The sequence below is a fragment of the Centropristis striata genome, chromosome 8 (assembly GCF_030273125.1).
Source record: "Centropristis striata isolate RG_2023a ecotype Rhode Island chromosome 8, C.striata_1.0, whole genome shotgun sequence".
Classification (NCBI taxonomy): domain Eukaryota; kingdom Metazoa; phylum Chordata; class Actinopteri; order Perciformes; family Serranidae; genus Centropristis; species Centropristis striata.
The window spans coordinates 9,791,416-9,818,726 of record NC_081524.1 but is presented as its reverse complement, the minus strand read 5'-3'; the positions used below and the strand labels follow the sequence as shown (position 1 = coordinate 9,818,726).

The following is a 27,311-nucleotide window of genomic DNA, read 5'->3' as shown; positions in this document are numbered from 1 at the left end:
AAAATAGCTTAATTTAAGAGCTGTTATCTAGCCATTTTTCATGGTTTTCTTGGTAATGATTTTGGTTATTATCAAGAAAACCATGGAAAATGTCTAGATATCAACTCTTAAATTAAACTCTTATGAGCTATTTTTGTTGTTATCATTACATTTGTCCAAACAAATGCACCTTTATTTGTACCAGGCATTAAAATGAACAATAAAGTGAAGAAAATGGGTGATAATACAACATATAATTTTTTCCATGACTGTACATCGTTATCGGGATGAAATTACCTATGTCAGCATAAAAAGACTTTGACCATATCGCCCAGCCCTCGGACCCACATTTCTCACACATCCAAGTGCATAACCACATCCATAGACACTCCTTTATGGTCAAACTGAGCATACTGTGGCACACATACTGTAAATCCTATGTGAAGCGCTGTTTATTATGTGTAGCAGAGCAGCGGGCTGCAGCCCGTGTTGCTGACGTCACCTCTGCTCTCAGGGAGCGAGCTGATTAGCTGTGTGTTGGAGCGGAGAGGCTTGAGTTTCACCGGTTAATGGTGGCGGGGACTGAGTGGGCCTGAGCAGCGGACCTCTTCGTTTGTTTTACTACTTAAAATCCAGCTGTAGCCGTTTCCCCCGTGGCATTGATTACTGTTTAATGTTGGCTCTTGATGGAAATGGAAAGTTTCACATGCAGTTTGTGCAGGTCTGTTTCTGCAGGAAACACAACAAAATGTTTTGCCTTTTACAATCACATGAATATTTTTTTACATATTTCTCTGTCGCTCAGATGGGCTGAAGGCTTACACGGCTCCCATGGGTCACGTCATGCACCTGTCTGGCCCATCTGGCATGCCTGTCTATCTAAATGACTCCACCTACGATGGGAGTACTGAGCAGGGGTAAGATATTCAGCCGCTCCAGGCTTTTTAACATTTTCATTTCTATGTATGAGTAAGTATCTCATCTCCATACATTCCCATAAACAGCTCCTCTTGGATTACGTTTTCATGGAAATGTATGATGAAACTGACTCGACCTTGAGTACAAACACGTCTTCTGCAAATATCACAAGATCACAACTACAAGTACAGCCCAACTAATATGAGATTTTTAAGGTCGATACCAATTTTAGAGGGAAAATAGTTTGGATTGTTAAAGAATATTCTACAGCATTAAACATTATATCAACAAATTCCAGACACGAAAGCTGAGAAAATAAAGAATAAATCAAAATAAAATAAATTGCTAGTAAATTGCCGTCTGTTTGAATTAATAAAATAAATTTAATTAATAAAAATGAATTCAATAATTAAATTAAATCTAATTAAATTAATTTTTTAAATTAAAAAAAAAACATTTTTTAAATCCCCACAAGCATTGTTTTCTGCATCAAATGCTCAGTAATCAGACTTTATTGACCCCTGGAGGGAAATTTAGTTTCGCTCCAGTAATTAATAAAGTCAATAAAAACGTTTTTTCAGGACTTCCGGTTATGGCGGCCACCTAGGGAGACGTGCTTCGCGCTGCTCTGCCTTAGCCACTAACATTTCTACTAAAAATACTCGCAATTATAACATTATTTGGTAATATAGGGTGAGCGTGGAATTTGTAATGCCGAAGGCTGCTAGTGCAAGTAAAGGAAAAGGCAAACCGTCAAAGCAGCCGAAGTTACCGGACTACCGTGTTAGCAGCGACACACAGAAAGCTAACGAGGACATGGCGGAGGACGAGGCCAGCGGAGGGGAGACACTGGGAGGTGCGACGGCGGATGCGGTGCTGGCTGCTATAAGCTCCATGAAAACGGAGTTCACTTCAAGATTTGATGGAGTTATGGCGGCGATAGAAAATATGAGGAAGGAGATAAATGAATGCACAGAGCGAGTGACGCAGGCCGAGTTGCGGATATCAACCGCCGAGGACGACGTAGCTGGTTTGCAGACTAAAGTCCATGCACTGGAGTCAAAAAATAAGACTTTGGAGGACAAGCTTCTGGACTTGGAAACCAGATCCCGCTTAAATAACTTGAGACTGGTGGGTCTGCCGGAGGGTGCTGAGGGACGAGACCCATGCTCTTTTTTGGAGAAGTGGATACCGGAGGTAATGGATGCTGCGGCTACTATTGAACGGGCACACCGAATCGGACCAGCGAGGGACCCAAAGGCGCCACCGAGAACACTTATAATGAAGTTTCTCAACTTCAAGGACAAGCGGGCAGTTATGGAAGCTGTAAGGGCTAAGAAGGAGATCCGCTACAAGGAACATCAAGTACGGTTTTACTCTGACTTGGCTACGGGGATACACCAGCTGAGGAAGAACTTCGACCCAATCCGCCAGGAGCTGCGCAACTTGGGGATCCGACATGGAGTGATTCACCCCGCCAGGCTGCGGATAACACATAAAGACCGGACTTATACTTTTCAAACGCCAGCAGAAGCTCGGGAGTTTGTCAGGAAGATCCAGGAGGACACCGGCGGGAGTTAAAAACAAATGGTTGATCGCGTGGATACGGTAATATAATACCTGAATTATGGTGCTGAAAATCACTATCACAAATTTGGCTTAACGTGTGTTCTGAAGGCGTATTAGTATTCTGAAGGTAATTTCAGTTAACAATATATATATTTTTATATATGCATACGTTTCCACTTTATGATGAGGCTGTATAATGACTCAGGTAGGCACATGAAAAAAAAACGCACATACTAAGATACGTTGGGCTTTTGAACATGCATATTAAACGTAAAATACATTTGATTTATGGGGCATGCTTAATAAATAAAAAACGGTTGGTTGTAGATTAAAAATAAACACGCCACTTATGTTGCAGGCGAGTGTTAATTACTGTTATAATATAGCGGCAGAGTTGTTGTTTTTTCTAGTTTGTTATTTTTCTAAGGATAATTGAGTGGTTTGACTGATCCTCATTAAGTGTGGAACAGACGACAGCGATATCGGGAGTCAAGATGCTTTCAGGGGGGCTCTCACGAAAGTGGGAAAGGGGAAGTAATACATGTTCAGTGTGTGGGATTCGTGTTCAAGAATCCATGTTTGTTATGCTCCTCCGTAAGTTTTCTTTTATATTGCAAGGTAATCTATTATTGTCTCTTATTAAAGATGTCTCAAGGAGTAAACCTTAATTTTGTCTCTTGGAACTGCAGAGGTCTACAACAATTTAGAAAAGTTAAACAAGTCATAAATAAAATAAAGGAAATGGACTCCAAAATAGTGTTTCTACAAGAAACGCATCTCTTAGAAAAGGATACTATTAGGATACGGAGGAGATGGCAGGGTAGTGTATATACAGCATCATTCTCATCTCAGGCCAGAGGAGTTATGACCCTCATCCATAAGACTGTCCCATTTCAAGTTAAAAATGTTATTAAGGATACATTTGGAAGACATTTAATTATCCAGGGCTCTCTACTGTCAGAAAACTTAAACTTGGTAAATGTATATGGCCCTAATACTGACGATCCTAGTTATTTTGTAAATCTGTTCCTTACTCTCTCAACATTTGCAGGACATTATGTAATAGCAGGTGATTTTAACTGTACTTTGAATCCTAGTATGGACAGATCTACAGGACTAGATCCATCTCACAATAGGTGTAGAGCAGTAATTCATCGCTTTATTAAAGAATATAGCCTGTTAGATATTTGGAGAGAACTTAGACCACATGCCAAAACGTACTCTTGTTACTCAAACACATTTAAATCATATTCTCGTATTGATTATTTTTTAGTTTCTTCACAATTGCGGTCCAAAATTCATGACAGCTTCTATGATAATATTGTGATCTCAGATCACGCCCCATGTTGTATAGTATATGTTGATAAAAAATTGACAAAAGACCCAGCCAGATGGCACTTTCATCACAAATGGTTGCAAGATGAAGAATTTGTGAAATATATAGGAAAACAGATAGAAGAGTTTTTTGAACATAACACTACACAAACCTCTGCTAGTATAAAGTGGGAAGCTTTTAAAGCTTTCCTAAGAGGACATATTATCAGTTATACAGGTTCAAAATCAAAAAAGGCACGTGAGGAGAGAGTACAATTGGAATATAAAATAAAGACTCTCCAGGAAAAAGTTTATGAGAAAAGTGACCCACAAATGGAAAGCGAATTACTGATTTTGAGGGCTGAATATGATAAGCTGTCTGCTTCCAGAGCTGCCTCTAGTCTTCTAAGACTAAAGCAATCCTTCTTTGAACACGGTGACAAATCGGGTAAACTATTGGCATGGCAGATTAGACAACTGGAAACCAAAACATCAATTACAACCATTATATCTAATGGGGAAGATATAGTGGACCCTATAGAAATAAATGATGCCTTTAGAGGTTACTATAAAGAATTATATAATACCAAAAACGAGATTAATGTGCAAAATCTGAATAGTTTTTTGGATGAACTATCTATACCTAATTTACCTAACGAAGATAAAGAAGATCTGGAAAGGGAAATTACTAAAGAGGAAATAGGGCGTGCCATCGATAATATGAAGTCAGGAAAAAGTGCAGGACCAGATGGTCTCCCAATTGATCTATATAAAAAATTCAAAAAGAAGTTGCTAATACCTCTTTTCGAAATGTTTCTGGAGGCATTTCAGAAAGGCAGTTTTCCACCCTCTATGAATAGTGCTTTGATTACTTTATTGCCAAAACCAGGTAAACCTTCTAACAAGTGTGAAAACATGAGACCAATAAGTTTGTTAAATTCTGACCTTAAGATATTATGTAAACTGTTGGCAACACGCTTACAAAAGTTACTGCCAAATATTATTAATAGAGATCAAAATGGTTTTATAACAGGAAGGCAGGGTTTTCATAATGTAAGAAGAGTATTGAACATTATTCATACAAACAAAGAAATGTCGGATGCAGCACTCTTATCATTAGATGCGGAAAAGGCCTTCGATAGGGTCGAATGGCCTTATCTTTTCAATGTTTTAGAAAGGTTTGGAATTGGAAGTAATTTCATAAAATGGGTTAGGGTGTTATATAAAAATTCTACTGCAGAAATCTTGACAAATAGAAATATTTCAAAACCAATAAAAATAAGTAAAGGGTGCCGGCAAGGTTGCCCATTATCTCCTTTATTGTTCATACTAGCAATTGAACCTCTCGCAATCGGAGTGCGTTCACATCAGCAATTTTGTGGTATAACAGTGGGGCCGACAGAACATAGAATATCCTTATATGCTGATGATGTTATTTTATTCATATCAAATCTAAATCAATCGATACCGGCAGTGTTACAGCTAATCAAATCGTTTGGAGATGTTTCGGGATATAAGGTGAATAACACAAAATCTTCTATATTACTACTCAACTCAAATGAAAGAAAGAATCCAATTCCAAGCGTAATTCAATTTAATGTTGTAGATCAGTTTAAGTATCTGGGAGTACAGATTTTGCCAAGATTGGAAAACATGGTTGAAGCCAATTACGAACCTTTGATGATGGAAATTAATGAATCAATCGATAGATGGATGTCACTACCAGTATCTATGATTGGGAGAATTCATATTCTAAAAATGAATATACTGCCAAAGCTACTCTATTTATTTCAAAATATTCCTCTGCCACCTCCTCCAGATTTTTTCTTAAAAACTAAAAATATGTTTGTGAGATTTATATGGAAGAACAGGAGGGCAAGACTTCGTTTGTCTTTGTTATATTTGCCGTATGACAGAGGGGGCTTAAAGTGTCCAAACCTATTGTGGTATTACTGGGCTGCGCAGCTGAGGTCTGTTATGTTCTATTTTTCAACAAATGAGCCTCCACATTGGACTGAAATGGAGTCTCACGGTCTAGCATTGCCTCTTCCCTCATACATGTACTCAGACACAGTAAAAAGATTAAAGAAACAAACTAAAAACCCAATTGTAAAGCATATGTTAAAGATATGGTATGATGTTCAAAAATACTTAAAGGAACAGCATACATTATCTCAATATAGTCCAGTATGGGGTAATCGTTCTTTTGTACCAGGGAGAGCGGATGCAGCGTTTAAATTGTGGCACTCTAAGGGACTTAAAATGGTCCAAGATCTTTACTCGACAGACTCAGATAATATGATGTCATTCGAGGAGTTGTGCTTTAAATTTGGCCTCAACAGGAAACATTTTTTCAAATACCTTCAGCTTAGAAGCTTTGTTAAAGTAAATCAAAATAATTCACTTACTAGACCCCCACATTCATCCTTGGAGAAAATTATGATAAAGAACAGTTTAAAAAAGGGTATCATATCAGAAATTTACAGGTTGCTGACATCTTATTCATCAGAAAACGCACAGTATAAATTGAATGCATGGAAGGAAGACTTGCAGTTAGAAATTTCGGATGAGGATTGGGAAGCAGCCTGTGCTAAGGCTCACACTATGTCCATAAGTACACATCTTAAACTTATACAGTACAAATGGTTAATGCGGACATATGTGACACCGATGGATTTAAATAGATATAATAAAAATATACCAGATGTATGCACGAAATGTATGGAATCCAGAGGAACTTTGTTTCACTGCATTTGGCAATGCAGAAAGATTAAAATATTCTGGGAAGAGGTAAGAGCTATAGTCGAGAAGATTATTTCAAAACAAATTCTACTGGACCCTAAACTTTTTTTGTTTGGCTTATACCCAGAGAAACATAACTACAGTAGGAGTGAGCGGACATTTATAGACCTCAGCTTGCTTTATGCTAAGAAATGTGTTGCATTATTGTGGATAAAGATTTATAAACCAAGTACAACTCAATGGATAAGACAGATGTTAGCAAGCCTTCCTTTAGAGAGAATAACTTACATATTAAAGGCTAAACGGCATGTATTTGAGGACATATGGAGCCCTTTCATTAACTACATTAAAGACTTAGATTTAACGGATGAAGAAGTGGATAACTAGTCTTCGTGGACAATGCAGATTCCGGTCTTGTCAGATTCATATTGCTTTTCTATATATGTATTTTAATTCACACTAATTACAAACGATACTCAATTGTATATAGATTACCATTTTCTTTAACAGGAGGAGCATACTTGTTCGAAGTGTTATGTTTTGTTTGTTTTTATTTTTCTGTCTATGTAAATGCAGCTATTTGAAAATATGGAAGTGAATGACGATAAATGAATGTAAAAGCTGTATGTCAAAGTGTTATAAACTGAAAATAAAATAAAAATATTGTGGAAAAAAAAAAAAAAACGTTTTTTCAGATCTGCATACAACATAAAGGCTGATCCTAATAGACAAATGTCTGTGATATAGGCCAGATGTTCTGGTCAACAATGTGGAGTGATCAGTAGAATACCAAAGTCTCCTCAGCTCTGATCACATCTGTGAGCTGGAGTGGAGTCTCAGCCAAATCCTTCCTTGACGGTTTATTCTGGTTTCTGCCTAATTGAAAGGGAATGACACTATTTTCTTTAAGTTGCTCTGGGACTTGAGGCGTGTTTCCTGGTCATAATGTTTTGGCAGGGAGTAAAGTATTTCGCTAGTGGGTGAGCTAACACATTTGATTTAATCCAGACTTACTTGCAGAAGATGTGTGTACTGTGTGTGTGTGTGTGTGTGTGTGTGTGTGTGTGTGTGTGTGTGTGTGTGTGTGTGTGTGTGTGTGTGTGTGTGTGTGTGTGTGTGTGTGTGTGTGTGTGTGTGTGTGTGTGTGTGTGTGTGTGTGTGTGTGTGTGTGTGTGTGTGTGTGTGTGTGTGTGTGTGTGTGTGTGTGTGTTTGCATGCACATCTATGTATATATGCTTATTTATGCATCTCTGCATGCAGCACATGAATACAATTGTAAATAGAAAGTGACATACAGTTCTGTGTGTGTGTGTGTGTGTGTGTGCGTGCCTGTTTGCATGCACATCTATGTATATATGCTTATTTATGCATCTCTGCATGCAGCACATGAATACAATTGTAAATAGAAAGTGACATACAGTTCTGTTTGTGTGTGTGTGTGTGTGTGTGTGTGTAGGATGCAGTTTGGAGGCCTGGGTCAGCTGTGTGACGGCGTCCTGGGAGGAGACGACTTCATTCAAACTAAAGAGCTAAGGGTGTGGCCTGGGTATGACTACCTGGGCTGGAGCCGGGAAGCCCTTGGGCAAGGCAGCGTGGACATTGAGTTCCACTTTGAGGAACCGCGAGTCTTTCACAACATGCAGGTAGGCAGTGAAAGTCTGTGTGATGGTGCATGTGTTGTTGTGTGTGAATGAACGTGAGCGGGTCATGCAGGACTGGAATCTCAGACAGCACGTAGCTGCTTGTAAATCAGAGATGTCATTGTGGCTGAAAGCCCCGGTCTGTGTCCCCAGAGATCTTTGTAAAATATGCTCCAACAGTTCGAGTTCAAGGTACTGCAGCAGTTTGTCAGCGAGCCAAAGAGGATGCAGAATGTCCAGTTTTATGCACACACGGCCCCTTTTCTCATCCCGTGTCAGATCTGATGACGGTGTCTTTCTTGTGCTGTTGTGTGTAAATGAATGTGTTATGCAGGACGTTGTTGTCCCAGTGGAATCTCCCCGTCTGTACAACAATGACTCAAGAATAGTACACAAGTCCTCCCTGTGGCCTGGTGGTTAAGACACATACTAGACAACTGCATTGGGATTGTGTTCCCATGGGTCCCGTGGGATCCCAATCCCAATGCAGCCCTCTAATTGAAAGGACTTATTTTAGAGGCCATATTTGAGTGAGTGTCTTGGAAATACGAAGGAGAACCTGACAGACGCTTTCATCCAGGACCAAAGAACGTTAAGCTTTTTACAGTCATGTTGTCAGCCAGACAAGTGTTGTTTCATTCAAACTTTTCCTATACAGTCATGGAAAAAAATTATTATACCATTGTTTTCTTCAATTTCTTGTTCATTTTAATGCCTGGTACAACTAAAGTTACATTTGTTTGGACAAATATAATGATAACAACAAAAATAGCTGCTACGAGTTTAATTTAAGAGCTGATATCTAGCCATTTTCCATAGTTTTCATAATAATAACCAAAATCATTGTCAAGAAAACCATGGAAAATGGCTAGATATCAGCTCTTAAATTCAACTCGTAGCAGCTATTTTTGTTGTTATCATTATATTTGTCCAAACAAATGTATCTTTAGTTGTACCAGGCATTAAATGAGACAAGAAAGAAACAAGAAAGCAAGGAGAAAACAAGTGTGATCTAATAATTTTTTTTCCATGACTGTATTTGATGCATGGAATTTGAAACTTTGTCGCAAAGCAGTGAAGTCATTTTTGGTTGTATGTTATGTTGTAATAATAAAAAAGAAAATCAAAGTGTTTAATGCAGAGGAAGAGAAAAGCATGGAGACCTTTATTGTCATTGTATAGAATTTGGATTGGATTTTATAAAAAAGTCCCACGCAGCACTAGAACACGTATCGTACCTTTATAAGTAAAACTTCTCTGATTCAACTCCAGCTGAGTTGCACATCATTTCCACTCTCCCCTTATTGTCTGTATCCATCAACTATGCACGAAAGGCCAAAAAGGCCAACACCTCTGCTTAAAGAATAATAAGGTTAACAGTGCAGTCTGTCTCAATCCACCACTTGTTCCCTCTTTAGCAGAGATGATTAGATTATAGAGCACCTTGATGCATAAATCTGCATATTAAATAGGTAAAACTGACTTAGCTCTGTCATATCTCCTTACTGTTTTGAAATTGGATCACGTAAATGATTTACGTCTGGTACGTGAAGACAATTCTGCAGACAAAGACCTGTTTGTTTGTGAACACCTCGATTCGGTTAATTAATCGCCTCATCAGCAAGCATGTCATTGTGATTATGGCAGGACATTTTGGCTGATTGTTTCTTTTTCGCATCTGATGAAACTCCTCAGTAATTGGTGCAGCTCCAACCAGTACGACCTCTAAAAAACGAACTCCAGCAGCAGAGTTATGCTTCTGCCATCCCGCCAGTAAAGCAGCTTTTTGACTGGAATAGCTCTGCAGCCATTTAATTAGTTTTAATGTGCCGTTGTTTATCATGGGACAGCTCGTCTGTGCTCGGCTCTCCGGGTGCCACTGAGTTGCTTCACAGTCTGTTTGTGCGTCTGTGTGGCTTCTGGGGTTATTTTGTGGAGCAACAGGGGGGGACAATAATATGAAGCAACCCAGTTTGAGTTATAACTGTGTTGTCTCGTTGGATGCCGATCGGAATGTCGGTTAGGGTGGGATTCACCCTATACATGTGCATATTAAACAGCAAGAATCCCCAGTCAGTGTTGTGAAGTGACAAGTAATCTTTTAGAGGTTTGGTTTTGACTGCGAGCCAACATTTCTGAGTGTTCTCTCTCAGCTCTTTTTCTCCACGTTTCATTATTATTCTGGTGTTTCTCAGTTACCTTTTCAAATCTGTCCCAGCGGTATTCCCAGTGTTTTTCCTAGGCTTATCCTGTTTTTCCCTCTCTCTTCCCAAGTGAGTTTCCCTCACTAACCTCAGCTGACATACGTCGTTATTCTGGCCTGGCAGAGCGGATGTGTCAGACACACAGGTCAAATAAATAAAGAGTTGGAACCTGAACCCAATACCGGCCTGACTTGTCTCTGTTGTCCCTTAACCTGCACCTAATCACTCTCCCAGAGGGAAATCTGTCCTTTCACCTTTGGTTAGTCATAACCAGCACTTCCTACAGGACTTTTAACTCAGATTTTTCTTTGTGAAGCTCCAGTTCTCTCCTTGGGGAGTTAATTTAAATCTTTTCTTTGTAAGAAGACAAGGCAACGCAACAAAGAGATCAGAGGGAGCTCATGAATGTAGGTTAGATTTATGATGAAACAAGCGGAACATAATGAATGCAGTGTTGTGCTCTCAAATTAAGCTTTGTGCAGGTCATTGGAGCTGTTTTCCCTAAAGGAGTAGTGTATTACTTTGGTTCTGTTGACTTATCAAACCCTCCACCACTACCAGCATACAAAACATACCCCACATTTTGTCCAGATAGAATCAGTTACACATCCACTCAGCATCTGGTGCAGCTGTTCTTCCTGCGTCTTGTGTGTGTGTGTGTGTGTGTGTGTGTGTGTGTGTGTGTGTGTGTGTGTGTGTGTGTGTGTGTGTGTGCGTGCATTAACATGTGGATTAGGTTAGAGTGTCTGGCCTTGCAGTAGGTGTGAGGTTAATAGCTAACCTGTCAGAGCAGCCTTCGTGTCAACTCCTCTACCTTGAAGCAAGAAAACCTCCCACCATCTCCTCCTCCTCCATCTCTCACATCTATAATTTTGACCTCTCGCTCACTCATTTAAACACGCTCCGTCTTCCTCCACGACCCTTCCTCTTCTCCTCAAGCTCCTCTTCCTCCTTCCAGCCACAATGACGTCTCATATATTAGATCAGCTTTTATGGATTCCTCTTCTCTTTGGCCTTTCCCTGCTTGTAAGATATATCATCTGCTGCTCTCCTCTATCGGTCTTCTGTCATAAACCTTATTTTCTTGCATCCCTTCTTTTCCCTCCCGTGTTCTAATTTAGTTAATTTGTAGTCCTGCTCAGCTCTAAAGTCGTGCCAAAGCAATTACGCTTGAACAGGACGAGAATGTGTCATTAATTTTGCGTTAACCGAATCTCTCCGAGCCTCTCCTCAAATAATTTATAATTAAGGCCACAATTTTTCCTGAATTTCTCATATGTTTGTATGAGGGTCGAGCTAATTCAGGTGTGTAGATAAGTTGGATTATGAGACAATGGGCCCCTGGACGCTGACATGCCTCGCCAACTCTTTCCTCACTAGAGCAAGACAAATGGACTTAATAATTGCTTAGCCTCTTTTTATTGTTGTCGTTAAGTATCTCTCTGTTCTCATTTTGTGTCTTTTGGTAACGTTATAAGTCACTGTGTAATAGTTTTGGTCTTTTTTTTTTGTGTCTGTGCTTGTTTTGCCCTTTTCTGTGAGTCTCTTTGTGTCTTTGCTGCATTTCTGGAGTCTTTGAGTTCGTCTTTGTGGGCATTTTGCTTTCCCTGGTTGTTATGTGTCTCTTTGTAGTTACTTTGTGTCTCTTTGTAATTGTTGTTTTACCCCCTTTTTTTGAATGTGAATGTTTTTGTGTCTCTTTGCATCTGTTTGGTATCTCTTTGTACACTCACCAGCCACTTTATTGGGTGTGTCCCTAATAGTGACACTCTGTTTTTCTGCTGCTGTAGCCCATCTGCTTCAAGGTTGGACGTGTTGTGCGTTCAGAGTCTGCATGCCTTGGTTGTAACAAGTGGTTATTTTCTCTCATTCTCTGTAAACCCTAGAAATGGTTGTGCATGAAAATCATCAGTTTCTGAAATACTCGGATCCGCTAACAACCATGCCACGTTCAAAATAACTTAAATCACTTTTCTTCCCCATTCCGATGCTCATTTTGAACTTCAGCAGGCTATCTCCACCATGTCTACAAACCTAAATGCATTGAGTTGCCTCCATGTGATTGGCTTATTAGATATTTGTGTTGACGAGCAGTTGCACAGGTGTACCTAATAAAGTGGCCAGTGAGTGTAGCCTCTTTGTAGTATTTTCATGTGTCTTTGTGATTGCATGTTACTTGTTTCTGATTTACAGGGGCATCTCAATAAATTAGAATATTATGGAAAAGTCCATTTCCAGTAGTTCAAGTCAAATAGCTCCAACCAAGTATTGAGGGCATATAGATGGACATACTTTTAAGAGAACATTCACATATTAAACATACTTTTAGAAATTGGTCTTTTGTAATATAGACCCTGAATATAGACATATATATAGACACTGAATTTTAGGTCTTCATTAAATGTAAGCCATAATCATTACGTATAATTAGAAGAAATTAAATGATAAATGATAAATAAATTCATTCTGTGTGTAATGGATCTATATAATGTGCTATTTCCACTTTTAGAATTGAATGACTTACATAAATAAACTTTTCTATGTTGTTCTAATTTATTGAGATGCACCTGTATATGATATTGGGCCCCTGGGTCTCTGCACAGTGGACCCATTCAGTAATCTATCGTTGTTGATGACAAAGAACATCTTTCTATGTCATTGTCTTCTTCCTCTAGGTGCACAGTAACAACCGCCACACTCAGGGCGTGAGAGTCTTCAACAAGGTGGAGTGTCTCTTTAAGCCGGGCATCCTCCAGCCTTGGTCCACTGAACTCACTCTGCCTGTGCCCCTCGAGGATCTGAAGGACCCCTCCTCACGACCCATCTCCCTCCCACTGGGCGGCCGATTGGCTCAGATCCTCCGCTGCAAATTCTACTTCGCTGACCGCTGGCTGCTCATCAGCGAGATATCCTTCCTCTCTGGTAGGAATTAAGGCGATCAGTTTGTTCATATAAGAGATATGTGTGTCAGTTTTTCTTCTACAGGAGCTTTGCACTTGCATCGCACATATCCTAGCAACTATATGTGGCACTGTTCTGGAGATCCAGTAGAGATTTGGCTTTGTCCAAACAATAGCTAAAAATAGACGGTCGCATCAGGAAAGGAGACACCTGAAAAGGATTGTTGTACTATGGGTGTAAGTCCAATCAGCATTCTTTAAATGCTCAAAGTAAAAGTCAAGTGACACTCAGAAATCTGAGCTAGATTTGTTTCCAGACTTCTAGTGACAGAATCACGTTCAGAATAAAGTGTCAATCCTTGATCTGTGCCTGTAATCAGTCTAAGGTGTCAGATATTTCACAGTCAAGGACTTATAAAACAGAAAAACAATGCTGTTGTGCTCTGCAAAAAACATGAGAAGGGACTACAGCCAACATAGATGAATCAGTTATTAATAATACCCCCTAATTAGTTTTGTGTATCAGAATGATAAAGTGTTCACTGAAAAAAATGTCCCTCCATCTGTTCTCTTATCTTCACCATCTACCTGTTTACAGGCTGGAACAGATCCACGCAGCGAGCACATGGGGGGGATTCTATGTTTTGTAAAGACCGGGTTTATTCATATCTGATTTGAAGTCTCATAGAGGAGTCCTCTGTTGCTCTCAAACTGAGATCGCTGTTACTAATTAAACTGTCCTTCCTCTTCAAAAAGGATGTCAGTTTTAGCGTGATAAGAATGGGCAAAGTGCTCAGTAATCGCACCATACGCAGGTAGATAAAATGAATTGACCCCGAGGTGGTCTGGCATGTCTCTGGCTGCTGGACTCACGCCAGACTGGTAATAACTTACACGTAGGAACCGTCGCACCAGGAGCTATACACCGGTCTCCTTCAAGGTCCTGACACCAGCAGAAAGCTTTACGGCTGCAATCTGGAGTCGACAACAACAAAACTACCAAATCTTGCAGCCTGATGTTCTTTTAAGAGACAGGGCTGACTTAGATTTGATCCTCTGATATCACAACGTAATCGGTTTGTTCTAGCAACAATTGCACTGACTAAACTTTGCTAATTTGCATACATTTACATAAAGGTTGAGACTTCTTGTTTTGTTTTGTTGAGATATTAGATTCAAAGGTTATTACAGGGGGATTTTTGGACAGCTGTTTTTATCACTCTGTTAATCAGAAAAAGCTGTCACCAACTATGAAAAATCCACTTTTGCTGTTTTGCTTTTTTCTTTTGCTTTAATGTTTTTAGGAATAGATGTAATGTTAATCAGGCTATGAATAATATATGTCTCTGTGAGATCCTTCAGAATATAGAGAGGAATTTAACGGTAAAGTTTGGTGAATGTAAGTGCTGCTGAAGTGAAGTGGAGATTTCTGGCTCAATTTGAAAAAAATAAAACTAATTTTGAGAAAAAAGCCTTTTAAGACACTACAAGGGAAAAGGGTGAAATATAAAACGTATCATAAAAAATCCTGGTTGATTTCTCACATTAAGGCAATTATTTTTTGTTTTGTTACAAGTTTAATGAAATGTTATGTTAAAATATGCAAATGTGGACAAATCGTAGTAAAACAAACAGTTGTATTTTGGATGTTTTTATTCCACTAGTCTGAAAAGAGACAATATGCAGGCAAAATAACTAAGAAAAACAGATATTTTTGCCTTTTAATGTCACACGACAACACAGAGATGTCAGTATTTAACACTTACACAAAACAGTGAAGGTAAATTTAAAAAAAAGTAAATAGTTTGCAATTGAACATCACACAATCATTCAGATTAGTCAGTAAGGAACGCATCAGTTCCAAGTAAAAAAACAACATAATTAACATAATTTTTTTAAGATGAATGCTGGTTATGTTTGTGTGGAAACATAACCAGCTGTGACCACAACCACTATTTCCCAACAGTCGAGGACGACCAGACGGTGCGTTGTGCCATATGAAAAAACCCCTAAACATATAAAACATGATTCATTCATTCAATTAAATCGTCTTTCTCCTTTTCCCCTTATCCAGAGCCATTTGAGGAGGATGTCACAGACACTGATTCATTTCCTCCTAATCTTCCCAAGATTCCTACCACAAGTTCTTCTCAACCTGTCAACCACACCTCCTCCTCTCCCACGTCCAGCCGCGGCTCCTCCAACACCACCGCAGCCGGCCCATCTGGTGAGTCCTGCTGTTCCTCCTCTTCGTCCTCATTCCTCCCACATCTTCTTGAATTCACCATCTTTCTCTCCAACCAACCATTCTTTCTCACTTGTCCCCTCTCATCACCCACCACGCTGCTGCTTCATCTACATTACTGCTCTCTCCTGCCTCTCTAATTCCCCTGATCTCTCCCTCATCACCTCTAGTCCCCGTGCCCGTCTCTTTCTCCGCAGTTGTGATGAGTGTGAGCATGTCGGCAGTGTGTCTAAGCCATGTGTTAAAGCGGAGCCAGAGGCAGGCAGTGCCAAAGGAGGCCCATGTTTGACTAGCCTCCCTCTTTATCACGAGCTCTGAAATCCTTTGGCTTTGAGCCAAACATTTGCTGAACCTAAGTCAACGCCAGAGGCTTATCTTACAGATTTCATTGTGCTTAAAGGGCACGAGAAAACTGGCTCAAAATTAAAGGTCAAATGTTTTAATTTAAAATTCTCTTTTTTTCCTCAGTCTAGCTATTTAAAAATTGGTGTGAACTTTTAGTGAGTTTGATTTGCATGGATTAAATGAGCCTGAATCCTGCTATCCATGACTTCCTCTCTTCATCACCCTCTTCTGAGTCTCTTCACCCGCTCTCTTCTCACACATTCCTCCTTTGTCCATCCCTCGCTCCTCCAGAAGCCCCCACCGCCACCTCCTTCATGATGGACACCACTGGTAACTGGACGCTGTCAGGTGAGAGTGCAGAAAGACAGAGAGGATTAACCAAGGGATGGGAGCTAGCTCCATCCGCTCTGGCCCTCCTCCAGCATCTTAAAACTGTCCCACTGCTCAGCAGAGAGGATGAAGTATAATGGAGGAGGGGCTGCAGGGGCAGGCTTTGGCTCCGGGCTCTGTCCCCGGAGTTTGAAGATATACAGCTGTAGGAAAAACACTAACAGAGCTATAGTACATTATATTTATGTACAATAACAACTTGGCTTCCTGCGGTCTTTCAAACTGCATGTTTTTTTTGTTGTTTTTTTTCCCGGGGAACTGGCTCTGTTCTACACAGCTAAACAATAACAGGCTTTTAAAAAAGCTGGAAGTGGTTTTCTGTGGCGTGTATGCTGCTTTGTCCTTGTTACTGGTTGTGGTTGAACTGCTTTGTTTGGGGTTATTTATTACTCGCATGGTGTTGAAGTGACAGAGAGAGAGAGAGAAAGGGGTTATTTTCTGTCATAAATGTGGGCATAATTGTGTGTTTGCAGGTGTATATTTGTATATACACGTAAAAACATCATAGATGGCATGTGGGACTCTGATTTTATCTGTTGTTGCAAACAAATTCCTGTTCAGTCAAAGTGGTTTTAGGAGTTTTGTAAAGTTCCATCCCTCATTCAAATACCATGCCACATCTGACCTTCAAGGGGGGAAACATAACTGGATGATTCTGATTAATATTTAACTACAAAGCTGAAGCAAAACAGTTTTCACATTCTGCTCTCAGAGCAGCGGGCAACGAGAAGCCCTGCGGTACAAGCTGACGTACTGGATGCATACAAACTCAGACCATCCCCATCAGAGGTTTAGTTAGCCTGATGCAACCATGTTGGTGCGTGTGACCCTGGTGAGTGCGTGACTGCGCTGAAAGAGCTAATGCTCACAGACTGAAGAGTGCATTAACTCACGCCAGCGTACCATACCCGCAGAGGGAAACAAAGGACTGTGTTGCATAGTATTCTATACACATCACATCAGACCTACAAATAACACCAGACAATCAAGCTCTACACGTACAAACCGCTAACGATTCCGCCTCTATTTTCTCTCGTCTAGATGCAGAATTTGGTGCCAACACTCCCAGGGCGGGGCTTCCTGTCGCCAAAGATGACAGCAGTAATACAGCTATTCTGATTGGCTGCCTGGTGGGCATCATCCTCCTGTTGCTGGCTGTGATAGCTGTCATCCTGTGGAGGCAGTACTGGAAGAAATTACTGGGCAAGGTGAGTCAACATTGAAGACATTCACTTTTAAGGTATCCACTAAAATAACCCAGTTCCGAGTGGTATTTAAACTTCTCCAGTCAAACATCTAGCGGCAAAGTGCTGTCCCATTCTTCTTCATACCATCACGTGCCCTTGCAGCTTCTCTCACTCAAGCACAACCAGATGACTTCAGATCAGCCTATAAAGGTTCAGAGCTTAAGGCCTTAGCTGGGACATTGAGACTGAGCCTTGGTTTTAGGAGCTAACTTTTGGAGCATCTATCTGTCTTACCACGCTTGGACAAAGAAGGTCAATTAAATTTCTATCCGTGTTGCTCAAAGCTCCACATCTTACTTTGTTTTCCCAGAAACATTGTCCCAGTTACTGTGGATAATCCATAGATGTCTCTGTGAGCAGCTTTCATTGCAACCACTTTCTCCAGAATAAATAACCCCCAGTGAGAAAAAATTTTTTGTGCGCATTGGCTGAACTGTCCCTTTAACCAAGTTTAAATGATGGATAGCAGGCTGAGATAACAGCTGCCGGTCTTTTGGCAGAGTACCACTGGATCTCCATCCATCTGGAGGTGTTGTGGGAATCCTTTTACATTTACTTCAGATTGTTCGAAGATTAGAAGCCGTTTCCGCAGTTTAATCACCATCTGCTTGAGGGATTCAAATGATGCATTTGCGATCAGTTGCCAGTTCAGTAGATAGGTAAAACTAATGCAGTCCAGTACAATAGTCCTGCAATGAATCCTACTCTTAATGAAGGCTATGGTGTTAAGTTTGGGCTGTTTTAAAGACATGCTGAGTGGTAGTTTTGTATTATACTCGAGGTGTAAGTCCTAATATTTAGCCTCAGTGATATAAAAATGTTGGAGTCAATAGAGGGTTTATTTGTATTGGACTGCATGGGTTTTTGCTGTTCATATTAAACTGGCAACTGAGTGTATATTGCCTGTGTCCTGTATTTCCTTCATTACCTGTGAATCCTCTGCCCCCCCAGGCCCAGGGTAGTCTATCCAGTGATGAGCTGCGGGTTCACCTGTCAGTCCCCTCGGACAACGTGGTCATCAACAACACGCACAGCTACTCGAGCCGCTACCAGCGCATCCACACCTTCCCAGATGACCGCGACCACGACAGAGAGGGAGAAGGAGAGTACCAAGAGCCCAGCGCTCTGCTACGGCCACGGGATCACAGAGACAGCACAGGTAAGATACAAACACACATTTATATCATGGAGCGCATTTCTAAGTATGGCAGGGTCTGTTGTTGCTTATGGAGCTGAGTGGTTCAGTCAAAAAAAATCATTAAATTTAGTAGCGTGACACAGAACATGAGTAGCGTGACACGCCACAAGCTGATTGGCAGTAAAACACACCACATGCTAAATACATGTCGACAGAGATTGATCTATAGTCAACCACACACCATTGGCACAGAGTCAGTGGAAAACAATGTGAAACAAATGCCACTTTCCATATGTACAGAATTAACATTTCTGTAAACATATATGCGGTTTGTACACTCTGTTTCGTTTGCATGCCTGTCTTCATGCTTTTGCAACCTCCGTCGGTTGATCGTATCAATAAGCAAACTCATGTCCAAAGGGGAAGCAGCGGGAGAAAAAATGTGGCATGCATATCAAGAACACAATGGTATTGCAATGTATTTCACCACTCCAAACAAAACTAAATCAAACCAAACACCCCACGAGGAAGAGTGCCTCCACGAAGATACACAGCACAGAGGGGAACACAAAAGAGCTATTGTTCTGAGAAAAAGGGAAGAAAAAGAAAAGAGGGAGGAGAAAAAGAGGAGTAAAGAGAGAAATAGCATTCCTTCACTTGCATTGCACCACAGGAGGTCTGCATGCCGTCTTTACGAGGCGCCTGTGTGAGTTTGAAATAACACGAGTAACAGAAACATTATTTCACCCACTGGTTTTTGTTGTGTTTGCCGGAGTTGTGTTAACTTTGCCTGTTCTTGCTATGCTCATCTGTTCTGTGGACCCTCCTCCCCCCCCCCCCCCCCCCCCCCCCTCCTCCTCCTCCTCCCCTGGTTTCACAACGGAAATGCTAACAGTGTCATGCTAATGGTTGTTATTGTGTTTCGTTGTATGTGTGTGTGTATTTCGTGCCATTTTTGTACAATCCATATGATCCATACCATGGTTCCTGCGTGTACCCCGCCTCGTCCCGTGCGTGCGTCTTTGTTTGTGTGTGTTTGTGTGTATGTGCCCTCCCAGCCTTGCTGTTAAACAACCCAGCCTATCACCTGCTCCTGTCAGATCACAGAAATCGCTCGAGACCCCTAGTCGTCCCCGGCACCACTCAGGCTCAGGAAAAGAGTCTCAATGTGCCCCAGGGTAAGAGAGCTCAGACTGGGCCGACACAGTCAGAAGGACGCTCTAACTCTCTCTTACCTACCTACCTACCTACCTACATACCTCTCTTTTCAGGGCCGGGGGCTCCCACGGTCCCCGCACGAAGAAATGCTTCTGGGATATGATTATTCTCTTTTGCATGCGTCTAACCTTCATCATCTCTTCTGTTACTCACATAATTAGTCACTCTCATTCACTCACCACTCAAAATGACTTTGTTTGAAGGACAGTTTGGTATTTGGGGAATTGTAAAAATGTTCAAACTTACCCAAAGACTGACAAACTCATTGTTTGGCCAGTGTGGCTCTGTTGATGTCTAGACTGAAATATCCCGACAACTGTTGGGTGGGGACATTACACTTTTTTTCAGAAATTGGTGATGCCAATAGGATCGCTCCTACTGACTGTAGTGATCCCCTGACTTTTCATCCAGCTCCACCATCAGGTCAAAGTTTTATACAGCAGGCTTTAAAAGTCAAAAAATAACCAATGCTGTACCCAGAGTACCCTGGTGTCAACAACTTTTATTCAATATTTTTCAAAATGCAGCATCACTCAAACAATAAAATGCAATATCACTGTTCCACTGTGTGGAAGTGTGTGCATTGGGGTGGAAAGTTTCTATCATAATCTACATTATCATGTAAGATTGGTGTATTAACTTAGTATTCAGCCGCTCTCCTCACAAGTCTTAGACTCGGGTGCACTGTCACAGCCTCCTGATCGTTTTGAATGTTAAGTTGTTGCACCTTTGTGCCTAAAATTTGATTTGCAAGAACAGCAGTAGATTCTAATTTAGTTTAAAGGTAAATAGAATAGACCAATACTTGTCCCATAAAGATTGATTCTAATAAAAAAGTATTCAGCTCATCCACAACAAGAAGTGCAGTTATGTGTTTTCCTGATTTTTATACCTGCTGCAATATCCAACAGATGTCCAGGGATTTAGCAGGAAAAATAGCAATAATAGGCCCTGCAAGGCAGATCACCAGAATGTGTTCCAGCCAAGGTCTTTTAGTTGTCCTCTAACCTTAAACTCGAAACTATCTCGTAAAGCCAGCCGTAGATTTTGTCCTGTTTATGGTTTCAGATTTTATTTTTTATCCCTCTCTGTAACTCTCGGGCTCTTTATTGTCGTGTTTTTTATTGTATTTGGTTTATTTTTTAAAGCTTCTCTCTTCTGCACATAATCTTGTGAAGTTATGTCTTTGGAAAGTCCTTTGCAAAGAGGCTTTTTGTCGTTACTGTCCAATAATAACCCCCCAAATCCAAACTATCCCTTCACAACATGTCGTCAGACTTTGTGATAGCACGTGATAGCATCTGATTCTTCCACTCACAGACGTCTTAAAGGAAAACAAAGCTGTTTTTAATCACACAGTTGTTCTAATCTCTCCATTTCATCCACCCTGTCTGTCTCGTCCTCCAGCCTGTGGTTTGGACATGGACATGGAGAAGGGCTTCCCCCCGACTCAGGAGGAGCCGCCCCCCTACCCTGGCTCCCCTCCTTACCCCTCCCTGTCTCCCCCCGTGTCTCCTCCACTGCCTCCCAGCGTCCCTCATTACGCCGAGGCAGACATCGTGAGCCTGCAGGGTGTCAGTGGGAACAACACCTACGCCGTGCCCGCCTTGGCCTCCTCCAGCCCCGGGGCCGACGCCGCCCCGCTGCCGGAGCTGCCGCGCCAGTGTCTCATCTTCAAGGAGAAGCTGGGAGAAGGGCAGTTTGGAGAGGTGAGGAGTGACCTGGAAAAGATTTGTTTGTGTAGAGGGTTGGAGGGTTGAATGTGCTTCAACAATGTCTGTATTTGTTTGGTGAAAGGTGCACCTGTGTGAAATCGAGAATCCTCAGGACCTTCCCAACTTGGAGTTCCCCTTCAATGTGAGAAAAGGACGCCCTCTTCTGGTAGCAGTGAAGATCCTGCGCCCCGACGCCTCCAAGAATGCCAGGTCTGTCACATCGTACGCTGCCAAGCCTGGCTTCAGTGTGGTTCACAGTTTTTCTCTCAACTTTCTGCAGCTTATCAACTCTCCTCCCATTTCATATGTGTTGCCTGAACTGCAGCGTTGCCACTACTCATTGAATTTCTGGAATGTCAGGGTATAAGGCTGGGCGATACGGCAGAATAAATATCACAATTTTTTTTTGACCTAATACCATGATATCGATACTGCGATAATATTGTAGTGTTGGGCATTGGTGAGTTCACAAAATGCAAGTATACAAGAACAATAATAATGACATTTTAGATGAATAATCATCAGTAAATATGGATATAATGACTATGTGGATTAACGTATAGCAGCTTGTCACTGTACTGTTATGCTGCCCTTAAAACCTGTAAAGGCAACACTTTTTGATATATCTAAAATCTAAGATTTCTCAAACACGATATAACATTGATTTATTGCCCAACCCTATCGGTGTTTGGCAGACATAGAAGTCAGGAAATTTCATAGCCTTCCTTGAAAAGTCAGGTAGTGCCAGAGAATTCTTGGAAATAGATTTTTTTTGTAATGTTTCATTCCACACAATGTTTGTTTTAGATTAAAAGTCTTTCTGCTGAAGTTTTACTTTAGGTGATATTTACAAGGAAGAATGTGGACTCAGAGCACCGAGCTTCTAATTTTGTATCAACTTAACCCTCCCTTATAGCCAATGTGTTGGTAATCAACTCCATGGCATTATTCACATGTTAAGGAGCAGAAACAGGGCAGAGATTTCTTTAACCCGTCAAATATTTTCTCCCTGATTCGGTCCCCGATCTCCTGAGAAATAAATATCACTGCCTCTGTGGTTTTCTCTGTTTTCACCAGCTGCTTGTTTACTTTAGCTCTGTGCCCTATTTGGGCTGGGCAGGCAGAGCTCCTATCTCATGTGAGCTCATGTGCTGAGAGTGGCTCTCCACAGGTTTATATGGGAGAGCCGGAGCAACACAAACATATTGACCAGCAAAACAGATCGATGAGGTGTAAAGCCAGTGAGAGCTGTATGCGGCGGTGTTGATTTAGGTTTTTTAATTTTTTTATTTTTTTAATGTTATCTCAAATAAGCACGTTTCACTCTTTATCCTCCCTGTGCATTATTATCCCTTCAACATTCTGATGCGTTTTTACTCTTCCTCCTCATCTTGGTAGGAATGACTTCCTGAAAGAAGTGAAGATTCTGTCTCGCCTGAAGGACCCGAACATCATCCGTCTGCTGGGAGTTTGTGTGAGCAGTGATCCCCTCTGTATGGTCACTGAGTACATGGAATGTGGAGACTTGAACCAGTATCTGTCCCACCGAGTGCTTCTGGACAAAACAGGGCCTTCACATAACACCCCGACCATCAGGTAAACCAGAAATGTGCACACACAATCGCACATGTACACAAAAACAAAAAACATAGTTAAAGTCTTTGCGGCTTCTCACCGGTTTTAACAGATGACATCACATCACCCTGATTTTAGGTTCTTTGCACTGGCTCCCTGTTCGTTTTAGGATTGATTTTTAGATTTTACTGATCACTTTCAAAGCTCTTTTAGGTCTGGCTTCTAGCTATTTAACAGAATTACTAACTCCATACGAGCCGACCCGCGTCCTTAGATCCTCGGGTGGCGCCCTTCTGATCGTTCCTGTCTATCTCACCACTCCTTTTTACTTCTTCACTTTTTACTTTTTTACTCCTTTTACCTTTTATTTTCTGTGTATCTGAGAACGTCTTGTGATTAATGCTGCTCTGTCTCTTATTGTTTTTCTTTTCACGTAAGAATTGTTTTTAGCCTCATGGCATCATTCTCGCTGTGATTAACTGCTCTCTGTCAAAGCACTTTGTGAACTGCTGTTTTTTTCAAAAGGCGCTATATAAATAAAATTATTGTTATTATTATTTACATATTTATTATTCCCTCTCTCTCTGTCAACTTTTCTCCCAGTTATCCGGCACTTATCTCCATGGCCAGCCAGATTGCGTCAGGAATGAAGTTCCTCTCCTCCCTCAACTTTGTGCACCGGGATCTTGCAACCCGTAACTGCCTGGTGGGGGGTGAGAGGGGTGAGAGCGGAGAGGATCGGGGCGGTGAGCGTCACATCAAGATAGCGGACTTCGGCATGAGCAGGAACTTGTATGCTGGAGACTACTACAGGATCCAGGGCAGAGCTGTGCTGCCAATACGCTGGATGGCCTGGGAGTGTATACTCATGGTGAGAGGAATGATTGTGTGTGTTTGTGTGCATCTGATGCCATGTGATGGTTGCAATACTAAAGGTTATATAATGATTTTTTTTGGGTTTTGCAGAGTACAAAATGTGCTCGTTGGTCTATCTGCCAATGGCTTGAAAACTAAAGACAGCCGCCAACCGCCTTAAAACTGCATAAGAAGAGAACAAACACATTCACTGTCCAATTTGTTGAGTACCTCATTGTGCTGCTGTCATAAAAAAGCCAATCTCTCCTCACTCTCTTATCTGTGAGGCGCCACTTCTCTCGTAATTTTCTTTTAACTGTACTTCCACCCAACTCTTCATTTTTCCTTTTTATGTTGATCTATTTCTGCAATGTGCAGCTGGCACCAGTGTGCAGAGTTGATACCAAACAAACAGAGTTAGATCAGCTTCTGTGCTGTAATGAGGAGTTTTGGTGAAGTGGGCCTGTTTCAGCAACCCACCAAGGGCAGCTGACCTCATTAATTATAATTGCTAAGGTAGATTTTTGCTCTTATTTGGAAAATGGCAGGTGTTATTTTGGTTGGACCCCTGGGTTGTATTTTTTTTTTTAAAGTCCAGGAGTGTTTTTGAGTAGCAAAGAGGTGGTGAAATTTAGATTGGAAAAACATCAATTATACCATTTAAAAAAAAATACCATGTCCATTTTCAAAAATCCACTTCCAGAGTGAATATGTTGCACAGTTCACATGAGTTTCTCTCCTTTTCTCTTCACTTCAGTACGGAAAGATTTCCTGATTTGTATATGCAACAACAGGAGCTTGTTTACTGTAAACTATGGTAGTCTGTGTCTTTGTGTAGCACGAAATACAACTTAGAAGTTCACAGAGACATGTGGTACAGGGGAAAAAATGTTTAACCCCTTCTGTCCCTTTTAAGAAAATATAAAGGGTAAAAAAATAAATCTGATGAAGTTCTATAATAATATAAACACATGTAAAGGAAATCAAGTAAGTGTTGCATCACTTCCCAACAATTTTCCATCCTATGATAATGATGAAGTCATTTTTATACATACAGTAATGGAAAAAAAATATTAGACCATTGTTTCTTCTTGTTTCTTCTTCAGTTTCTTGTTCATTTTAATGCCTGGTCCAACTAAAGATACATTTGTTTGGACAAATATAACGATAACAAAAAAAATAGCTGGTAAGAGTTTAATTTAAGATATGATATTTAGCCATTTCCATGGTTTTGTTGATAATAACCAAAATCATTATCAAGAAAACCATGGAAAATGTCTAGATATCAGCTCTTAAATTAAACTCTTATGAGCTATTTTGTTGTTATCATTACATTTGTCCAAACAAATGTACCTTTAGTTGTAGCAGACATTAAAATGAACAAGAAATTGGAGAAAACAAGGGTGGTAGTATTTCTTTCCATGACTGTATATTTTATGGAGGATATGATGAATTATGAAACACAGTTTTGGTTGTTTATAGCACATAACATTCAATTTGATGTGATGAAGAAGCAAAAAAAATCAGTATATTGTACATGCTGTGAATAAATGTAGAATGTACCACATCTGTTAGGTGTTGGAAAAGTGTTAAAATGCTTGGAAAGTGCTTCAATTTAAATAGAAGCAGTGCAGGAACCCTGATAACGACTGTGTGGTTGAATGTTTCCAGGGTAAGTTCACCACGGCCAGCGATGTGTGGGCGTTCGGGGTCACTCTGTGGGAGATGCTGAGCGTTTGTCAGGAGCAGCCGTACTCCAACCTCACAGATGAACAAGTCATCGACAACGCTGGGGAGTTCTTCAGAGACCAGGGCAGACAGGTACAACACAGTCTTTCACTATCAGTCCTCAGCTGTTCATTGAGATAATAACGGCAACTTTGTTCTTACTGATTCAGGATCTCATTTTCTTCCCTGAAATTATTTGACACCATAATGTAAAAAGATACTGCTGAATGCAAAGTAGCAACCAGGGAACAAATTAATCATGTACTGTGTGGAGGTTTATGATACCAGAAGCCCTCTAGTGGCTAATCTCTGAGCCACACATATTACTCATCTGTTTGAGCATTTATTCGAGTAAAGTTAAAATCAATTCAAGACTCTTGTTTGTCTGCAAATCACCAAACTCCAGCAGTAATGCAGAAACAAAAATTATAGGTAAGGTAAAACTTTAATGTCCCCAAGGGGCAATTTGGTTCACAGACAGTAGTATAAGAAAAAGTATAACATCCACACAAGTGCAATAGTGCACAAAACACAGTTCCCAAATATGGCTCACTGTTAAATGGAGTAGAATTATAAGAAGCATAACATCCTGACATAATTGCTTGTTTAGAGCAGCAATAGCTTATACTCTGATTGATTAAAAGCAGGAGGCAAACTCTTTTAAACCATCAAGAAATCTGACATCTCTGATGATAAATGATTGGCTTTTATTTATAAATCCACTTTGGACTTTGTGTTTACACCTATGTAGAAACCTCAGCCAACATGGCCTGCATTCTCAGGACTTCATACAGATGCAGGTCCCGAGAGTCAGAACTGAGCTGGGCAAAAAGTCTTTTAAATTTTCTGCCCCATCTACCTGGAACGATGTGCAGAAGGACTTGAAATTGACACATCTTGTAACTCTGGGGGAATTCAAGTCAATTTTAAAGGACAGAGAAATAAGCTCAATTGGATCTTGTGATTGCACTGTGTAATCCTGCAATCCCACTTGTTTTTCTTCTAGTGTGTGACTTTATTTAATTTGTGTCTTTTGTGTTTGAGGAGATAAGGCGCGCAGAGTCAGTAACGTCTTTTAAATCACTTCTTAAAACCCACTTTTATAGACTTACTTTTATGTAATGCTTTCTCTCTCACCACTCCTTTGACTTCTTCACCTTTTATTTGTTTACTCCTTTTACCTTTAATTTTCTGTGTATCTGAGAATGTCTTGTGATTGTTCCTGCTCTGTCTCTTATTGTTTTTTTTAATGTAAGAATTGTTTTTAGCCTTAGGGCATCATTCTCGTTGTAATTAACTGCTCTCTTTCGAAGCACTTCGTAAGCTGCTGTTTTTAAAAGGTGCTATATAAATTAAGTCATTATTGTTATTATTATTATTATTTGGTGTAACCATTTTGCTTTTGTGCTGCTGTCTTGGCCAGGTCACTCTTGTAAAAGAGGCTTTGATTGATTGATTGTCTTTATTTCGAACATGCAGGCAATAAAAAAAACAAGTTTAAATATTAATAGATGAATAAATAAAAACAAAACAAAAAAGCAAAAAAATTTCACACTTTCTGCAAGCTCGAAAGGGGGTAGGAAGAAGTA

The 27,311-nt window shown here is 40.5% G+C and overlaps 1 protein-coding gene across 1 annotated transcript in view; it reads left to right on the top strand.

Annotated features, from left to right (window-relative positions):
- ddr1 (discoidin domain receptor tyrosine kinase 1) overlaps nt 1-27,311 on the top strand; it is a 60,921-nt gene that overhangs the window by 31,141 nt on the left and 2,469 nt on the right. Inside the window, exons 7-19 of the mRNA XM_059338576.1 lie at nt 785-896; nt 7,979-8,165; nt 13,042-13,288; nt 15,341-15,493; nt 16,148-16,204; nt 17,288-17,454; nt 18,445-18,652; nt 19,690-19,809; nt 21,257-21,558; nt 21,647-21,774; nt 22,963-23,160; nt 23,743-24,010; nt 25,666-25,815. Coding sequence (XP_059194559.1) covers nt 785-896; nt 7,979-8,165; nt 13,042-13,288; nt 15,341-15,493; nt 16,148-16,204; nt 17,288-17,454; nt 18,445-18,652; nt 19,690-19,809; nt 21,257-21,558; nt 21,647-21,774; nt 22,963-23,160; nt 23,743-24,010; nt 25,666-25,815 — 2,297 coding nt within the window. The remainder of the gene's footprint in view (nt 1-784; nt 897-7,978; nt 8,166-13,041; nt 13,289-15,340; nt 15,494-16,147; nt 16,205-17,287; nt 17,455-18,444; nt 18,653-19,689; nt 19,810-21,256; nt 21,559-21,646; nt 21,775-22,962; nt 23,161-23,742; nt 24,011-25,665; nt 25,816-27,311) is intronic.